Raw genomic sequence first — 19,850 nt, forward strand, 5'->3', positions numbered from 1 at the left:
GGGCGTGGGGGGCAGAGTGGGCGTGGGGGGCAGAGTGGGCGTGGGGGGCAGAGTGGGCGTGGGGGGCAGAGTGGGCGTGGGGGGCAGAGTAGGGGTGCGGGGCAGAGTGGGCGTGGGGGGGAGAGTGGGCGTGGGGGGGAGAGTGAGTGTGGCCGGGGAGGGAGGGGACAATTTCAAGAGAAGTGAGGATTGGTGAAATGGAGCCAGGCAGATTACAGGGGGAATCATGCCAGTGGCTATGGGAAGCACGGTGTGGTGTGGTGGGACCTGGTGAGAGAGCAGGGTGTGAGCCTGACACTAACCACACCATTCTCTTACCTGGTATTCACTACTCATGCTCTGACTTTCTATATCCACACAACGGCTCTGCTCATTTGACAGCTGTGAGACAATATGGCACTAGCAACTATCAGAGGGTCATAGAATTATACAGGACAGAAGGAGGCCATTCAGTCCATCGTTGTCTGTGTCGGCTCTTTGAAAAGAGCTACTAAATCAATCCCATTTCCCATAGCCGTGGGTCTCTCTCTCTGGGGCCCTGCACAAATAATTGTCTCCTCTCCACATGCTGCTTCAGATCCCTTCTTCTTACCCACCTCCCCCGAATCATCTGATGAGACGTTAAACCGAGTTGCTACCTGCCTTTAGAGATCCTTTGACTTTATTGGAAAGAAAAGAGCATTTCTCCTGGTGATGGCCAATAATGCTCCTGAGAATTTTTTTCTCCAGTTGAATGTCGACAAGACCGAGGCTCTCCTGATTGGCTCCTGTCAGCGCCTCCTCACCTCAGGTGCTGACAGCTTCACTATTCATGGATGCCCTGAGCCACCTCACTGAGCCGGTCTGGAACCTTGGCGTCTTGTCTGACCCTCAATTGTCCTTTCTACCCCACATCCGTGCCATGACCCTCTCTGCCTTCACCCACCTCCATAATATTACCCGCCTCAGCCATTGTCTCTCCCCTATCCATGCCTTAATTATGATAATTCCCTACTCACTGGACTTCCCAACTCTTCCCTCCACAAACTGCGGATTATTTGTGGAGTGAGAGACGGACGGGGTGGGGAGTGAGAGACGGACTGGGTGGGGAGTGAGAGACGGACGGGGTGGGGAGTGAGAGACGGACGGGGTGGGGAGTGAGAGACGGACGGGGTGGGGAGTGAGAGACGGACGGGGTGGGGAGTGAGAGGCGGACGGGGTGGGGAGTGAGAGACGGACGGGGTGGGGAGTGAGTGACGGACGGGGTGGGGAGTGAGAGACGGACTGGGTGGGGAGTGAGAGACGGACGGGGTGGGGAGTGAGAGACGGACGGGGTGGGGAGTGAGAGACGGACGGGGTGGGGAGTGAGTGACGGACCGGGTTGGGGAGTGAGTGACGGACGGCGTGGGGAGTGACGACTGCACAGTGATATTGTTGTTTGCTCTCTTCGCTGCAGGTTGCTATTATTGCTGGGAACTTTGAGCTGGCTGAGATCATCAAACATCACAAGCAAGCCGATGTTGGTGAGTGTGAGCCTCACTTTCACTCTCACTTCAGTGCCTGACCGTTTAATGGTTGCTTCTTCAGAGGAGAGGTTCTTTTTTTTCTCCAGTTGAATGTCGACAAGACCGAGGCTCTCCTGATTGGCTCCTATCAGCGCCTCCTCACCTCAGGTGCTGACAGCTTCACTGTTCATGGATGCCCTGAGCCACCTCACTGAGCCGGTCTGAAACCTTGGGGGGAGGGGGGAGGAAGCACAGCTCAGACTGACGCTCTGGTACAGTGCTGAGGGAAGAGAAACATCAAAGGTACCGAATTTGGATTAGATGTTGAGCCGTCCTGTGACACTACTGAAAAAGAGAAGGGAGTTTCTCCTGGTGTCTGGGCAAAGAATAGAGCCCTCGCCTCGCAAGCAAGAGGACCTGGTTTTGATTCCCAGGCAGGGCGAAACGTTAGGCAAGTCTCCTTACTCCACACACCTCTGTTTACCCAGCAGTAAGTAGGAACGTGGTTGTTAGTCAATTGGTGGATCACTTTTCCGGGAGTAACAATCCCTTCAAATGTTTTTTGAAACAGTAATAATAAATTGCTCATTCAATCCACAGCTGTCTGTGGGACGCTCTGTGCACAATTGGCTGCCGCGTTTCACCCACAACTTACAGTCAATTCAATTTACAGTTTATTTGGGAAGCGCTTTGAGACGTCTCGAAGATGTGATAAGTCGCTGTATCAAATACAAGGATTTATTATCTGAACATCTTACTTTGGAGTTGATCCTCTAATTTATAGCATTTGCTGCTAGTGCTGAGCCTGGTATGCTGCTGGTGTGGGGGGAGTTGTCTGTGATTGTAGATGACTTGCCAGCTAGTTATGTTGTCCTGTATCACCCGGGATGGGATGTGGGGCAGCGAGCTGGCTCTCACACTGCTCGGCTGCTTGGCCTGTCTCCCTAATTGATTTCTCTCTCTGCACCGAGAGACAAGTTTCCATTAATCCTCGCTACTGAAACTGGCCGAATAAAATTAAAAAACGCCTGGTGATCACAAATGTAATTTGTATTCAGTTCTGGGCATCCGACTGAAGCAAGGATATATACTGGCCTTGAGAGGAGCGAGAGCCAGCAGTGACTCAGCAGCCTCCGCTCGGCTGGCTCTGGCCGCCTGTTTGTCCCTCGTGCCCCCCGCTCCACCAGCGGTGGCTGCGCTTTCACTCTCTCCCTCAATCCCTCCGCCATGCCCCCTACCCCCTTCCCCTCCGCCATGCCCCCTACCCCCTTCCCCCCCCCCCCCCCCCCCCCCGCCATGCCCCCTACCCCCTTCCCCTCCGCCATGCCCCCTACCCCCTTCCCCTCCGCCATGCCCCCTACCCCCTTCCCCTCCGCCATGCCCCCTACCCCCTTCCCCTCCGCCATGCCCCCTACCCCCTTCCCCTCCGCCATGCCCCCTACCCCCTTCCCCTCCGCCATGCCCCCTACCCCCTTCCCCTCCGCCATGCCCCCTACCCCCTTCCCCCCGCCATGCCCCCTACCCCCTTCCCCTCCGCCATGCCCCCTACCCCCTTCCCCCCGCCATGCCCCCTACCCCCTTCCCCTCCGCCATGCCCCCTACCCCCTTCCCCTCCGCCATGCCCCCTACCCCCTTCCCCTCCGCCATGCCCCCTACCCCCTTCCCCTCCGCCATGCCCCCTACCCCCTTCCCCTCCGCCATGCCCCCTACCCCTTCCCCTCCGCCATGCCCCCTACCCCCTTCCCCTCCGCCATGCCCCCTACCCCTTCCCCTCCGCCATGCCCCTACCCCCTTCCCCCCGCCATGCCCCCTACCCCCTTCCCCTCCGCCATGCCCCCTACCCCCTTCCCCCCGCCATGCCCCCTACCCCCTTCCCCCCGCCATGCCCCCTACCCCCTTCCCCTCCGCCATGCCCCCTACCCCCTTCCCCTCCGCCATGCCCCCTACCCCCTTCCCCTCCGCCATGCCCCCTACCCCCTTCCCCTCCGCCATGCCCCCTACCCCCTTCCCCCCGCCATGCCCCCTACCCCCTTCCCCTCCGCCATGCCCCCTACCCCCTTCCCCTCCGCCATGCCCCCTACCCCCTTCCCCTCCGCCATGCCCCCTACCCCCTTCCCCTCCGCCATGCCCCCTACCCCCTTCCCCTCCGCCATGCCCCCCTACCCCCTTCCCCTCCTTTAGACCACAACTGAAGACCTTGCTCTTCGACCAGGCTTATGGTCACCTCCTCCCTTCCCTCCGGCTTGGCATCAGGCTCCGACACTGCTAAGCACTCCCAAGACACTGCCCTGCGTGAAGGGTGCTGTGTAAATGCAAGTTGTTGTTGTAGTCAGGCTAACTGCACCTGTTACACAAACTAGCGGTCACACAGTGACAGAGCCGGGCTTTGGTGCTTTCTCGTAGCCACTCCTGATCCACCTTTATTTGCTTCATGATGAGCCACGGAGTGTGTATGGATCCAGGTACACAGCGTGGAGAGGGAGCCCAGGAAAACATCATAACACTCAACAGTCCTATCTCTCCCTTGCCTTCTCGCTCGCCCACTCCCTCGCTCGCCCACTCCCTCCCTCGCCCTTTCCCTCGCCCACTCCCTCGCTCGCCCACTCCCTCGCTCGCCCACTCCCTCCCTCGCCCTTTCCCTCGCCCACTCCCTCCTTCGCCCACTCCCTAGCTCGCCCACTTCCTCCTTCATTTTCCCGCTCTCTTCACCTCATTCTTTCATTCTTTACCTCATTTTTCATTCTCCACCACCACCATCAGCTCCCTCTCAGCCTGGGATCCCACTCAGTCTTTGTAAAGTGCTTTGAGACATTCGTCCATCTCATGAAAAATTGCTGTTCTAGTGAAAAAAGCTCCAACTTCTCAAGTCTCTTCAAAACTGAAAACCCTCATCTCTGATAACAAGCTGCCTCTCAATCAGAAGGTTGTGGGTTCAAGCCTCGAGTCGGGACTTGCAATCCTTATCGTCTAGGCAGACACTCCAGTGCACAGCTTTCCGACGCTGTACTTTCCTGTGTCTTGATGTCCTTCCTAAGGCAGAAATGGGGAGGGAGAGAGGAAGAATGTTGGATTCAGGGGGGACAGCTTCAGCCTCACTGCGGATAGGAAAAGTGAGGAAGAACTGGGAGTCGCTGGGCATTGGAGGCTTTTGTCAGGAAGTTTGAAAGGCGTCAGCAGCTTGAAGCCCCCGGTGGAAACACTGATCAAAGTGAGTGCAGTAAATAATTCAAATTAATTCAGAAAGAAAATCTGGTAGGAGTTGAGAGCAGAAGATGAGGGAGAGACAGCACGAGAGCAGGGGCACGACAGGGAGAGAGTGGCAGCCAGCGTGGAAGCTGCAGTGGCAGGTAGGGGCCGAGGGGAAAGTGCAGTGCTGTTGGGGGTGGGGGAAGGCGCTAACCTGGAGACCCTCCACTGAGGAGTCCAGGCCTGAAACCTAAATGAGCAGTGAAGACACAACTCTAAACATTAATGAGTCAAATGCACAGCGATAGCTCTCCAAGACTCCGGATAATTTAGTTAAATTGTATTTGATTTAAAATAATTGAGCTGGCTTCACATGAGCTCAGTGGACAGTGGTGACTAACGGTTGACTAACTGTTCATTGGGCTTGGCAGATCTATGAATCGCTATGGATTGACGTGCAGGTTGTGGAGTGGGCAGAGAGGAGCCACGGCTGGTACCGTCTCACACACAGGCCTGAGAGCACAGCACACATATGCCCGGTAGTCTCAGTGTTGCACATGTGTGTCATGCTCTGTGAGCTGTCCTAGTTACAGTGTGAAATCACTGCGTGTAATCCACTGCCTTACAAATCAGCTCACCTAGTTACAGTGTACCAACTAGTGACAATGCTTCCGAGGAGAGGGAGGTAAGCAGGGGCTCGTCAGGGCTGAGCTGGCTCCAACGTGACGTTCTTGGTAACGGAGTGTCGAAATCTAGTCAATTGTGACAGCCTTTAGTCCGGTTCCTGAGCCAGACGGGTCCGCAGTATTCCAGGGCACTGCTGGTGACAGCACAGACCAGTCACTGGGGGCAGGGAATCTTCCCATTCTTAGACAGAAGCAGCGAGAAGTTTGTCAGAGTTCTCTCAGAGTTCTTTGCTGGTTGAACTCCAGCAGTTACTCTCCCCCTCTTGCCCTTCTCCTCAATGTACATTCTTGGGTCTCCAAGCTTTGGCACTCACCAACCTGCGCCTAATACACCATGGAATTAGGTAAGCAGGGGTCGTGCCTCCAGGGAGAGAGTGTATGTTGCATTCCGGATACAGAGAAATTTACATGTGTAGGTGACACATACATGTGAACTCTGTCTGGCTTGTGTGGAGTTTAAACACTGACACAGAATTTGTTGGGTGGAATGACCTGTTTCTACACTGTACATTCTATCTAAATCTATGGTTAGGAAACTCTTAACGACAGTGATGAGTTTTCATGTGTGTCAGACACCCGGCTGAGCAACAAAAGTTAGTTATAAAATGTCATCCTATACCTCACTGTTAGCTGCCTGCTCTCCTAGTTATCCCACACGGAATCTGTAGGATACAGACCCTACCGGGGTAATCCAGGTACAGATGGCAGCTTGGCTCAGTTGATAGCAATCTCTCTGAGTCAGTTAGAAGATTGTGCATTCAATCCCACAAAAATCCAGTAGGGCAATGGAAAAGAGAAGGAAGTTTTTCAGTTCGTCAGTGTTTGGCCAAACAGCTGCTGTGTGTGTGTGTGGGGGGGGGGGCACCATCTCATTCCCGAGATTCCCAGAGCTGCTGCGTTGTGTAGGACACATCGTCTCTCAGCCTCCCGAGAGCCTTCCCTTCCCTTTGTACAATATTTCTCTGCCACTTACCTTCTGTCCCAGATTCTTCTGTCGGAGTCTCTGAGTGAGATAGCTAGGGCCACATGTGCTGCGGGTCTATGTGGTAATGGCAGCCCTGAAGTGCTGGGGGATGCCGGTATCCAGGAACATCAAGGCACATTAATAATACTAACATTGGATACAGTGTCTTCTCAACTCATCAGGATGTCTCAAAGTGCTTCACTGAATTTTACTGTGAAATGTAGTGACTACGAATTTGTAGGCAAACGTGACAGCCAATTTGTGCAGTTAGAGACAGTAATGCTTCCTCTACACTGTCCATCCACACTCCCAGGTCAGTGACAACACGGGTGTGAGCTGTGCGATTCTCAATGTTCCTAATTCCCTCCAGGCTCCAGTCACCAGAACCCAGAGCAGCTGCTCGCTAATTACTGTTTACCTAATGTTTCTGTTGGTTTCTTGCATGAATGGTCCTCAGTTTTGGATTGAGCTGTGTATTTTGGAGCTTTTTGTCATGTTTGCCAACAGTTGTATGTTGCTCATTCAGTTTACCCCCGTCCCTCTCCATTGCCTCTTCCAGTCCAGATCCTGAGACTGTCCCAGTCACAGAGTGTGTGTGCATACTGCACCTGAGCCCTGCAATCCTACATGATTATAGTCTACAAGACTGCTTTTGACTTAAAACTTAAGGTGGCGCTGTGAAGCACTTTGTGACATTCTGCCAATGTGAAAGGCACTGTGTAAATGTACAGTGTAACAGGTACTGTGCAAACGTACAGTGTAACAGGTACTGTGTAAATGTACAGTGTAAATGTACAGTGTAACAGACACTGTGTAAATATACAGTGTAAATGTACAGTGTAACAGACACTGTGTAAATATACAGTGTAAATGTACAGTGTAACAGGCACTGTGTAAATGTACAGTGTAAATGTACAGTGTAAATGTACAGTGTAACAGGCACTGTGTAAATCTGAATTCTTCAATCCATTTAAGTCTTTTTCAGAATTGCAGACACAGGTTTCAAGTTAAGGCTGAATTTAAGAATTTTCCACAATTCTGCAACAAATATTAAGACAAAATAGATTTACAAGCTGACACTGGGGAGGATTCGGGATTTGACAGGCTGAGACGAGGAGGGTAGCTGGCTGCCTCAGGTACCTGGCACAGAGAGGGATTCAACCTTTCCTTCACTCATCCATTCCTCCTACACTTTGCAGGACTCCTCACCTCCCTCACTCTTCCCTTCCTCCTACACTCTACAGGACTCCTCACCTCCCTCACTCTTCCCTTCCTCCTACACTCTACAGGACTCCTCACCTCCGTCACTGTTCCCTTCCTCCTACTTCTCTACACTCGTTTTTCTCAGGGCTGCTACTCTGGTGGTGTATGTGGGACACGGAGTGTGGGCGTAGGCCAGGTTGGGCTCCGAGGTTGAAGCAAGTGAGAGGATCTTGTATGAAGGGAGGAAGAGGGAGAAAGAGTTGAGCTCAGCTCCAGCAGCTGACTGGAGTACTTCTGCATCCTAATGAGCCAGTTCCATGCTCCAATCGCAGTGAATAACTTGCGCCTCCTCCTGGGACTCGGTAATGAGCCGGTGGGCGGACGGGACGTTAATTGGTTGATAATTTGTATTGTTTGTGATGGGCTTTGATTAGAGTGTGAACTGACAGCATGTCTTTAGCAGAACAACCCAGCGCCCTGTTTATGGATCACTGCCGGCCTCTCTCACTGAACATCGTTCTCTCCTGCACCTCAGCTCATGCTTCACACTGTGATTTGTGATCTCTTGTGCGTAGGCATGTGTTTGTGTGATCAACTCTCAGCCTCACGCAGCCGTTCGCACCCTCCGCTCCGTGTCGGAAGGTTGTGGGTTCAAGGTCCACTTTCCTCCAACTCTGCCATATTGCATACCTCACACCCAACCCAGCGAAACCCCTATTCACACTTTCACGTGTAAATATTCACGTGTGTGTGTGTGTGTGTGAGAGAGAGAGAGACTTTGCTGTGTGCTTAAGTGATTTCTTGTGTTTACCAACAAATATTCAATCACAACACTTGTGTTTGGTGTTATAGTATATCATTCCTTTCTTCAGTTTGTGTTTGAGATTCCTCTCTCCGCCCACCCTGTCCTTCTTCCCATATTTCTCTCCAGAATCTGCTTCATCCTGCCTCTCACATTTGTTTTTTGGTTTAGCCCCAAACAGTGATATCAATGGCAAACTATGTGGGTTTATCTGGTTAGACTCCAGCAGTTACCCCAACGCACACTCTGGGGTCCCCAAGTCTTAGCTCTGGCCAACCTGCAGAATTAAGAAGAGTCCCTCCAGAAAGGGAGTGCACATTCCATTCCAACAATTTACTTCTGATATTTCCACGTGTAGGTGGGATGCGTGGAATCCTCGGTTGGTTCCTCGTAAGCACGTGATTGTTTTCTGTCAAAAAGAACGCACAACCTTCTACTCAGAGGCCAGAGTGCAGCCACTGAGCCCAAACTGACACCACACGCTCCCCTTTCCATGTCTATTTTCCAGTGATCAGCAGTGACATTGGTCTGAGCTGCTGCAGTTGTGATTTCTACCATTAGAGGGCGCCAACAGCCTGCCTCGGCACTGCACCGCCCCCTAGTGGCCAGAAGCAACAGTTGCAGCCTCCCTGCTTGGTCTCCCAATCTGTGTGAGCGCTGTCCCTTTAAACCTCACCTATTGCTAACTCAGTGGGTGAATTACACTGTTAACACATCACAAACATAAATAGACACACACAGGCAGCGAGAAAGGGCCTCACAGAGAGAAGGGTCCAGAAACAGAGGAAGATACCACACATCACTAATGTACCACATCTGAATATAGCATTATTTAGGTCAATGGGACTGAAAGTACAGTATTGCTCTTTAAAAGAATAGCATAGACACGGTGGCCAAATTACTTTCCTCTGTGCTGTGCATTTCTAAGGTTCTACTGTCTAACCCCACTCTTTCCCCCCCTGTCCCACCCCACTCCCCTCACTCCCACCCCACTCTCCCCTCACTCCCACCCCCGTCTAAACCCACTTTCTCCCCTCGCTCGCTCCAGTCCAACCCTACTCTCTGTTCACTCCCCCCAGTAAACCTCGAGATGTCCTCACCCCTCTATTCCTTATGAATTCAGGAGAGAATTGGGTAATTATCTGGGGAGGAAATGGGTCAATGGCTGAGAGAGTGTGGGTGAGACAATGCACTGCCTCTCCTGACTCACTGCGATACCAAAGTTAAATAGTTTCAAATAAATGTAAATTGAAATGTTGCTATGTGCTTTACTGTAATTGCTGTCCAGTTTAGTGACTGTGTATTGGTAGACAATCATGGCAGACATTTTTCACACAGCAATTTACTACAAACATTGTATCTGGGGGATTGGCAACCAGGACAAAAGTAAAGAGAAACTCCCTTCTCTTTTCCAATAGCACCATGGGATCTTTAATAGTGACCAAACGGGCACAAATGGGCCCTTAGTTTAATGTGTTATCTGAAGCACACATCTCCAACAATGCAGCACTCCCCCAGCATTGTGCTGGAGCATCAGACTGGACTTCAGGTCCCTGACGTAGAGTTTGGCCCCATAAGCTGGTGACCAGGAGGCGAGAGTGTGGTTGGCTGAGCCAGGATGGTATAATGATAATATATAAATAATAATAATTCTTGTATTTGATATTAAGCCTTATCACGTCATTGAAATGTCTCAAAGCGCTTCACACGATATACTGTAAAGTATATTGTGAGTGAAATGCGGTAGCCAATTGTGCACAACAGTGTCCCACAAACAGTCGTGGATTGAGTGACCAAATTATTATTATTTTGTTCATGGGATTATTACCCCCAGAAAGTGATCCACCAATCGACTAACAACCGAGTTCCTACTTACTGCTGGTAAACAACGGCGTATAGATTAAGGAATCTTGCCCATTGGTTCGCTCTGCCCGGGAATTGAACTCGGGTCTCTCGCTTGTGAAGCGAATGCTCTAACCACTACACTACAGGACTCCACATAAGCTGTGGGCAGAGACTAACGCGTTGGTGACTTTCAGTGCCTTTCAGGGAGACCCCGACATACACCAACAGGAGACGGAGCGCAGGAAGCACCCTGTCATCGCCCCGCACCTTGCTACGATCCACCAGTGACAACAACATCAACGAGCTGCAGGAGCGATCAGCGCATTCGCCAGTTCTGTCGCTCCGCAGCCTGCCGCCACAGCTACTGGTGCATATGCAGGAGAGCGTGGAAGGGGGGCCACAGAGTGCAGGCAGCTCCCACAGCTCCCACAGCCGCTCGCCCTCCCTCCAGTGTGTCCAGGAGGAGATTGAGGCCGACAGCTCCACTCTGCGCAGGCAGACCAAGGCCAGGTTCAGGTAAGGACCGCCAGCCCCAGAGCCCAGGCTCGACCGTGGGAGGGGAGGGTGGACAGAGGGAGGCTGGCACTCTCACATTCACTGAGGCAATCAGAAGGATTTGGAGTGATAGCAAAGTGTACAGTAAAAGTGGCGACATGTGTTTGTGTAATTCCTTGTGTGTGTGTGTGTGTTCTATGCATCAATGTGGAATGAGAATCTTGCTGTAAATCGGGACTGGTGTAGCTGGGTGTCTGGCACATGCAGAAACCCTTCCCCACGCTTAAGAGTCTCCAAAACAAGCTGAGATTTCCATGCATCCCACCTACTCACAGACATCATAAACCTCTTCCTGTCCACTAGTACTGTTCCCACCCCATTAAAAACCTCATATCCTTAAAAAACTCTCCCTGGACCCATCTCTACTCTCAAACTACCATCTCCAACCTCCCTTTCCTCTCCAAGATCCTGGAAGGAGTTGTTGTTTCCCAGCTTCGCTCCTTCCTCTCCCGCCATTCCCTTCTCAAACCCCTCCAATCGGGTTTCCGTGCCACCCACAGCACAGAAACAGCCCTGGTCACAGTGACAAATGGCATTCTGTCCATCTGGGCCCAGGGCTCCCTCTGCCTCCTCGTCCTCCTTCACCTTTCTGCTGCCTTTGACACCATCGACCACTCTATTCTCCACCGCCTCTCCTCTCACCTCAACCTCGTGGAGTCCTGTAGCTCAGTGGTTAGAGCACTCGCTTTGCAAGCGAGAGACCTGAGTTCAATTCCAGTCAGAGGGTGAAACCTTGGGCAAGTTTCCTTACTCCACACAGAGCCTAATAATAATCCTCCAAAAAACAAAAACAATAATAAAATTGGTCATTTTCAATCTATGACTGTTTGTGGGACATTGCTGTGCGCAATTGGCTGCCGCGTTCGCCCACAAATATACAGTCAACTCACTTTACAGTATTTTCTGTGAAGCGCTTTGGGACGTCCTCCCGACGTGAAAAGCGCTATATCAAATGCGAGGATTATTATTATTATTATTATAACCTTCATGGCGCTGTCCTTGACTGGTTCAGATCGTACCTCTCACACCACCTGCACTTCACCAAACGGCTTCTCCTCCAGACCCTGCACCGTCTCGTGCGGCATTCCTCAGGGCTCTGGTTCCCTCTTGGTCCCCTCTTCTTCAATATATGCTCCCTCTTGGTGACATCACCCACAGATATGGGGTCAACTCCCACATGTATGCAGATGACACCCAACTGTACCTCTCTGCCTCCACCCTTGACTCCAGGACCCACTGCTGTCCTGACAGAATGTCTGTCAGACGTCAAGGCCTGGATGAGAGTAACTTTCTTCAGTTGAACGTCACCAAGACTGAGGCTCCTAATTGGCTCCCGTCAGCGCGTCCTCACCTCAGGCTGACAGATCACCATCCATGGGGCTCACTCCCCCTCACTGAGCCAGTCCCGAACCTTGGGGTCTTGTTTGACCCTCAACTATCCTTTCTACCCCACATCTGCGCCATGACCCGCTCTGCCTTCCCCCACCTCCGCAACATCGCCCGGCTCCCCCACTGTCTCACTCCGCAGGCCACCGAGACCCTCGTACACTCCTTCATTACATCGACTTGACTATGCAAACTCCCTGCTTGTCGGCCCCCAACTCCTCCCTCCACAGGCTGCAAATCATCCAGAACTCTGCAGCCCGTGACCTCTCCCACACCAGGCTCCGCGACCCTATCACCCCATCCTCGCCCGACCCCACTGTCTCCCCATCACACAGAGGATACAGGTCAAGATCCTGGTCCTTAGCTTCAAAGCCCTCCATGGTCTTGCTCCCCCCAACCTCTTCGACCTCCTAACCCCCTACCATCCTGTTCGCTCCCTCCGTACAGTGGGCTCCGGGCTGCTTCACGTCCCCCGCCTTGCTCGCCCCACTATTGGTGGGTGGGCCTTCTGCCACTCTGCCCCCACCCTCTGGAATTCCATCCTGTAGTCTCTCCACCTCGCCCCCTCCCTTGCCTACTTTAAGACCCATCTCAAGACCCTCCTCTTCAACCGTGCTTTTGATTACTCTGCTTCCTCCCCTGCCCTCCACCTTACCTGATCCCGACCCCCATCTCGGGTCCGAAACTCTGACTGTCCAGCACCTTGGGATGTCCTCCCAACATGAAAGGCACTATACAAATATAATTTTGTTGTTGTACACATGGAAATCCCAAAGATAGAATGTTGGAATTGAATGCGCGCTCTCCCTGGAGGGACACATCCTGCTTAACTAATTTCGGAGTATTAGGCGCACGTTGGCAAGTCTCAAGGCTTGAGGAGCCCAGAGTGTGCATTGGGGTAAATGCTGGAGTCTAACCAGATAAAACCGCATAGCTTGCCATTGATATTGCTTCTGGCAAGCTTTCCGCTGCTTGTCCAGCTAGGACCACCTTATCTTTGGCTGCAGGGTTAACAGGAGCTGAGGGGGAGGATTTCCTGCCCCCAGTGACTGGTCAGCCCTTCCAGGTCCTGCTGTTGAGCCAGGCCGGGCTGTGCTGTCATTGGCAGTGAGTGGCCTGGGATACTGTGGCCCCTCCTGGCTCAGGAACCGGACTAGAGACCGTCACAGAGGGGGTGCGGATTTGGACATTCCGTTGCCAGACATGTCAGCTTTGAGCCAGTTCAGCTTCACAGAGACCCCACTTAGTATAGAGTAACCCAAATGATGAAGAGCTGATGTAGAGTAGTTACTGATGGTGTTAGCGAGCTCTTCACTCTGTGTTAGTTATCACAGAGTTATTGACTGGAGCAGAGCATGTGTTGGTTCAAGGTGTGATCAGCCAAGTGTGTCACAGCATCCCCCCCCCCATCATCAGGCCTCCGCTGTGGGCTCACAGGTCAGCTGCCTACCCTGGGGGTGACCAGCTGGTCAACTCATTTTCTGAGCGGGCCGGGGGAAGGTGTGTGGCTGACGTGGTGAGGGGAAAGCTGGCACGGAGACCAGAGCAGCTTGTACCCTATAGGGTAGCCTCGGAGTTAGAGGAAGGGGTGGGACTCATTATGTCTGGAGATTAGTTCCTTGCTGCTCTGAGTGTTTGTCCTTCGTACCAGGGCTGAGAAGAGATTTCTACCTAATCAATGGCTCTGACTCGTCACAACCTAAATAAAAGCTTTCAACAACAACTATCCTGCTATAATAATAATGGTGTATTTGATCCATCACCTATACCATCATGTAGAGTCATGTAGCTCAGTGGTTAGAGCCCTCACCTCGCGAGTGAGAGGACCTGGGTTTGATCCCCAGCTAGGGAGAAACGTTGAGCAAGTTTGCTTACTCCACACGCCTCTGTTTACCAGCAGTAAGTAGGAACCTGGTTATTAGTCGATTGGCGGATCGCTTTTCTGGGCGTAATAATCCCAATGCACTTTACCCTCGGAATATGCTACAGGACTCCAAATGTCTACTGTGTTTGCCTTAACACACTACATGAGACTGTAATTACAGGAAAGGTCTTTGAAACGGTGGATGGTACAGGCACTCTTAAAAAAGTCTTTCTTGTAACGGTGTCAGACTACAGCTTAGCAGAGAACCATGAATGTGGGTAGAATACAGTACACCGGCCTCTGGAGTGTGATGTAGCCTGTCATGGCTTTCCCCGTCACTGTACATCTTCTGCCCCGGACCTCCAGCAACACTGTGCCAGGGTAGAGCACAGCTTTGTTCCCGTAAGGTCAGGAAGGCTGTATCTGGGGCCGGCCAGGCTCTGGTTAGCTCCCATTTGTGTTCGCCCATAAAAATACAGTCACTACACTTTACACTATATTCTGTGAAGAGCTTTGAAATGTCTCAACCACGTGATAAGGAACTATACCAAATGCAAGGATTATTATTATTTGGTTTGTGGGATTGAGTAAATCGCTTCAAGATGTCACCCTGTGTGAAGGGCGCTGTATAAATGCAAGTTGTTGTCAATAGGATGGAGTGTTTTGCTGTGATGGCAGCCTGTAGCTTTGCTTCTGACTTCAGCCCAGACTCCAGCAAAGCCAAGACTCCATCCAAAGCTCAAAATTCCTGTCTGCTGTTATCTGGAGATGAGCAAAAGCATGTTCAGTTGCTCTGTGTAGGTATATATGGCGAGAAATGTGATGCAGTGGAAACACACTGGACAACCAGTACATCAACAGAGTGAGGCTTTGGGGGGGGGGAAAGCGGGCTGAAAGTATTGTGGAGTCCTATAGCTCAGTGGTTAGACCACTCGCCTCGTAAGCGAAAGGACCTGGGTTTGATTCCCAGGCAGGGAGAAACGTTGGGCAAATGTTTCCTTACTCCACACATCTCTGTTTACCTAGCAGTAGGTAGGAACTCGGTTGGCGGATCGCTTTTCCGGGGGAAATAATCCCTTCAAAAAAAATAATAATTTGGTCACTTAAATACACAACTGTCTGTGGGACACTCTGTGCGCATTTAGCTGCCGCACTTTGCTCAACAAATACACAGTCACTACGCTTTACAATGTATACAGTGAAACGCTTTGAGATGTCTCATTATCAAATGCAAGGATTATTATTTATATAGAATAGCTGATGCGTGCTGATGGTGGGGCGGGTCAAGCGGGGTCTGGATGGCAGAGGTGTGTTGCGGAGGTGACAGAAAGCCAAGCGAGTGAGTGAATGCCTGGTTGTGGGGTTTGAAGGACAATCAAGGGTCAATCAAGACACCATGATGGAGTCAGCATCTCTGCAGGTCGATGCGATCAGCGCCTGAGGTGAGAAGACACTGATGGGAGACGAGCAGGAGAGCTTCTGTCTTGTTGATATTTACCTGTAGAAAGTTACCTATCATCCAGGTGTCTGGCATGTCTGAGAGGCAATCGGTCAGGTCAGCAATGATCCTGGAGCAGAGCGGAGAGGAGCAGGTTGAGATCAGGCACTCTGGGCTTCAGTGTGAGAGCAGTCTGTTGCCAATGAAACTCTCCACTTTATAAAGTGGGACAGTGTATAACAGAGGCATCACACTGAATAACAAGTTATGTAAATGAGGTGGAATCTGCTTATGGACATTCTTTTAATTAGCAGATAAAGCATCCCATGCGATCCGGAATTCAAACACTGCCATTTGTGGATGTTATTGATGCGTTGGAACTAATGTGGGAATGACTGTGTGTGTGTGGTGGGTGTGTGTGTGTTTTGCGCTCATGCTGCCCTGGTTGACAATCCTTCTCCAATAAAATTGCTCATTCACTTCACATCACTTCAACGTGTGTGTAAGATAATGCTGTGTGCAAATTGGCTGCTGCTTTTGCTTGCAAATAGAGTCACTCCACAAAGAAGTCCTATAGCTCAGTGGTTTGAGGACTCGTCTTGCAAGCAAGAGGACCTGAGTTTGATTCCCAGCCAGGCAGGGCGAAACCATAGGCAAGTTTCCTTACTCCACACACCTCTGTTTATCTAGCAGTAAATAGGAACCCGGTTGCTAATCAATTGGTGGATCGCTTTTCAGGGGGTAATAATCCCTTCAAAATAATAATAATAATTTGGTCACTCAATCCACAACTGTTTGTGGGACGTTGCTGTGCACAATTGGCTGCCGCGTTTCACCCACAAAATATACAGTCAATACAATTTATAGTATATTCTGTGAAGCGCTTTGAGACATCTCAAAGGAGTGATAAGATGTGATTGCAAAGCGAGTGTTCTTACCACCAAGCTACAGAAATTGTTTAAGAAGGAATTAGATAAACATCTGAAAAGAGAAATATAAAAGGCATGAGGGGGAAAGGCAAGAGAATGGGACTAAACAGTGAGTCCCTTCAGAAAGCCAACACAGATACGATGGGCCAAACTGTCAGCCTTCTTCCATATTGTAAATGTCTGTCTTCCGATCCCCTAATATTCACAGTGTTTCCGGTTGGCAGTGGAATGTAGGTTACCTCACTGACTGCTATCCTGGTGACTCGCAGCTTTCGCCTGACTTAATTAATTTATAATCAGCTTCCGTTGTGTTGATAACTGAATTCAAAGAAAGAAGATGCGTTTTTACAGCACCTGATGACGTCAAAAGAATTCAGAGCAGTAATAATCTCCCTAACAATCCCTGCATTAAATCCAGCGCCTGGAATATCAAAATAAGAATTGCTAGATGAAAAAAGACCAAGGTCCATATAATTCGCCTTCCAAAAATGTCACCCAGTCAGGAGTGCGAGCAACTGAGCCTGGCTGAGACCTTTATCCCTAAACCCCCATGTAATCCTGTGATGCATTGATACACACTATATTAATAACAATAATCTTTACATTTGATATAGCATCTGATCACATCATTGAGACGTCTCAAAGCGCTTCATAGAATATACTGTAAAGTGAATTGACTGTATATTTGTTGGCGAACTATACTGTTGTCTTCAGTAGACAATTCAGAACAAATCTGCAGAAACACAACTTTAGTGAGCGAGCAGTAAATGTATGGAACAGACTCCCTAGGGAGACGGCGGAAGCAGAAACTGTAATTTGTTTCAAGAACAAATTAGATAGATTTCTGCTAGAAAATAATATCTCAGAATACAGTGTATAGTTTGGGACATGACAAGTCAAGTGACTGCCAGGTTGGTGGAAAGCGAACTAGATGGACCTTGGTCTTCTTTCACCAAGCAATTCGTATGTTATTATGTAAAATAATAACATAAGAATTGTCTGGTTCGATTCCTATCTCTCTCACCGTTTCCACTTTGTTGCCTCTAACGGTTTCTCCTCCAGTCCCCGCACTGTCATGTCTGGCGTCCCCCAGGGCTCTGTCCTTGTCTCCTCTTTAATATCTACACACTCCCCTTTGGTCACATCATCGCAGACATGGGGTCAACTTCCACATTATGCAGATAACTCTATCTTTCTGCCCCCACCCTCAACTCCAGACCCACTGCTGTCCTGACAGACTGCTGTCGTACATCAAGTCCTCGTTGAGGGGAAACTTCCTACAGTTGAATGTGAACAAGACTGAGGCCCTCCTGATTGGCTCGTGCCAGCGCCTCCGCACCTCAGGCTCCGGCAGCATCAACCTCCATGGTTGCACACTTCAACTGACCAAGCCAGTCAGGAACCTGGGGGTCTTGTTCGACCCTCAATTGTCTTTTCTTCCCTACATCCAAGCCTTGACCCACTCTGCCTTCCCTCACCTCCGCCCGACTCCGCCACTACCTCACTTGTTCATGCCTTCATCACCTCCAGGCTCGACCATGCAAAGGCCCTGCTTGTCGGCCTTCCCAACTCCTCCCTCCACAGACTGCAGATAGTCCAGAACTCTGCAGCCCGTGTCCTCTCCCGCACCAAACTCCGTGACCCCATCTCCCCCACTCTCGCCCGACTCCATTTGCTCCCTATCCTTCAGAGGATCCAGTTCAAGATCCTGGTCCTCACCTACAAAGCCCTCAATGGTCTCGTCCCACCCTACCTCTGTGTCCTCCTAACCCCTTACCAGCCTGCCCGCCCCCTCCGTTCAGCCGGCTCTGGCTGCTCCACATCCCCCGACCCACCCGCCCCACCATTGGCGGGAGAGACTTCAGCCACTCTGCCCCCAACCTCTGGAACTCCATCCCCCAATCACTCCACCTCGCCCCCTCCTTAGCCTCCTTCAAGTCCAGCCTCAAGACTCTCCTCTTCAACCATGCCATTGGTCACCCCCCCTCCCCTCCCCTCTCCACCCTGCCCCCCCTCCCCTCCCATCTTCCCCCTGTGTTGAGGTGAGGGGAGGTGTAATGTGGAGGGGATTGTGTTGAGGTGAGGGGAGGTGTAATGTGGAGGGGGTTGTGTTGAGGTGAGGGGAGGTGTAATGTGAAGGGGATTGTGTTGAGGTGAGGGGAGGTGTAATGTGGAGGGGATTGTGTTGAGGTGAGGGGAGGTGTAATGTGGAGGGGATTGTGTTGAGGTGAGGGGAGGTGTAATGTGGAGGGGATTGTGTTGAGGTGAGGGGAGGTGTAATGTGGAGGGGATTGTGTTGAGGAGACGACACAAGCTGTAATGTGCACCAGTAGCTGCTAATGAAAGCACAGTCTCATTTATTTGTTGGCATGCTCGAGTGAACTGATTACATTTGCTCTGAACGCAACGCTGAATCATTGTTAGAATATAAACTGCTGTCTGCCCAGGAACCCACTTGCTTCCATTATAGATCTGTAGCCTCCCCACATTGCCACGTCGCCAGAGTCATTTGTCTCCCCTGAGTAGAGGGTACGGAGCTATTTGGGCAGGTGAGCAATAGAAGGAGGATAAATAGCGCTCAGGAAGATATGGTGCAATTCACCAGATGGGACCAGCAGCAAGAAAGGTGTCTTAATGTAGATAAATGGAGGGGACGTGGATTGGAACGAACAGCAGGTAACCTGTGCACACCCTGATGGGTGTCTGTCAGCAGAGTGTGGGCCCAAACAGCCGTGAAGTGAATTACCAATTTTGTATCTGGGGGAGTGTCGTCCAGGACACCAGGAGAGTGAGAGAGAAACTCCTCTTTTCAAATAGCACAGCGGGATCTTTAATATCCTCCTGAACTGGGCTCAAACGGGAGCTCAGCTTAACGTCTCATGAAGGGTGGCACCTCTGACAGTACAGCCCTCCCCCAAGCGCTGCGCTGGAGCAGCAGCCTAGACTATCAGCTCAGAGTCCCTGACTTGGGGACTCGAACGAACCCTCAACCAACTGACTCCGAGGTGGGAGTGGGAGCACTGAGTCAAGATGACCCGCTGTAAAGGTTCAGGTGGACACTAAAGATCCTGTTACGCAATTGGGAGAAAAGAAAAGAGTTCCTGTCCTTGTGTCCTGGACGACTGTTCCCTGGATTAATCAGTCAATCACCTCCTGACTGTGGTGAGGTTTCTCTGGATGCAAATCGACTACACATTGACTAAAAATGCGCAGTCACTACACTTGCCCTGTGAAGCGCTCCGAGATGTTGTGATGTGACAGGTGCTGGCTCAAATGCAGGTATTATGAGTTCTGATGCTGAGAGATCCATCAGGCCAGCTCTGTGTCCCACGCTGTGTGTTTGACGCTTCCCTTCACAGGACAGATGGTGTGTGCTTGCTCGTGTGCTTGCTCATTTGCAAGCTAAGTAACAGTTTGGTAAATATAACCCTAACCCTAACCCGAGTGTGACGACAAGAGCTACAGAACGGAATGGTTTTGCAATCAATTCCGTGTTTTCCCAGTACAT

At 51.1% G+C, this 19,850-nt stretch overlaps 1 protein-coding gene across 10 annotated transcripts in view; it reads left to right on the plus strand.

Moving 5' to 3' along the window:
- shank3a (SH3 and multiple ankyrin repeat domains 3a) overlaps nucleotides 1-19,850 on the plus strand; it is a 110,859-nt gene that overhangs the window by 36,710 nt on the left and 54,299 nt on the right. For all 10 annotated transcript variants that reach the window (XM_042334877.1, XM_042334876.1, XM_042334879.1 and 7 more), the window contains 2 exons: nucleotides 1,436-1,502; nucleotides 10,365-10,686. In XM_042334877.1, the coding sequence (XP_042190811.1) occupies nucleotides 1,436-1,502; nucleotides 10,365-10,686 (389 nt within the window). The remainder of the gene's footprint in view (nucleotides 1-1,435; nucleotides 1,503-10,364; nucleotides 10,687-19,850) is intronic.

Source organism: Callorhinchus milii, unplaced genomic scaffold (assembly GCF_018977255.1).
Source record: "Callorhinchus milii isolate IMCB2004 unplaced genomic scaffold, IMCB_Cmil_1.0 Scaffold5, whole genome shotgun sequence".
Classification (NCBI taxonomy): Eukaryota; Metazoa; Chordata; class Chondrichthyes; order Chimaeriformes; family Callorhinchidae; genus Callorhinchus; species Callorhinchus milii.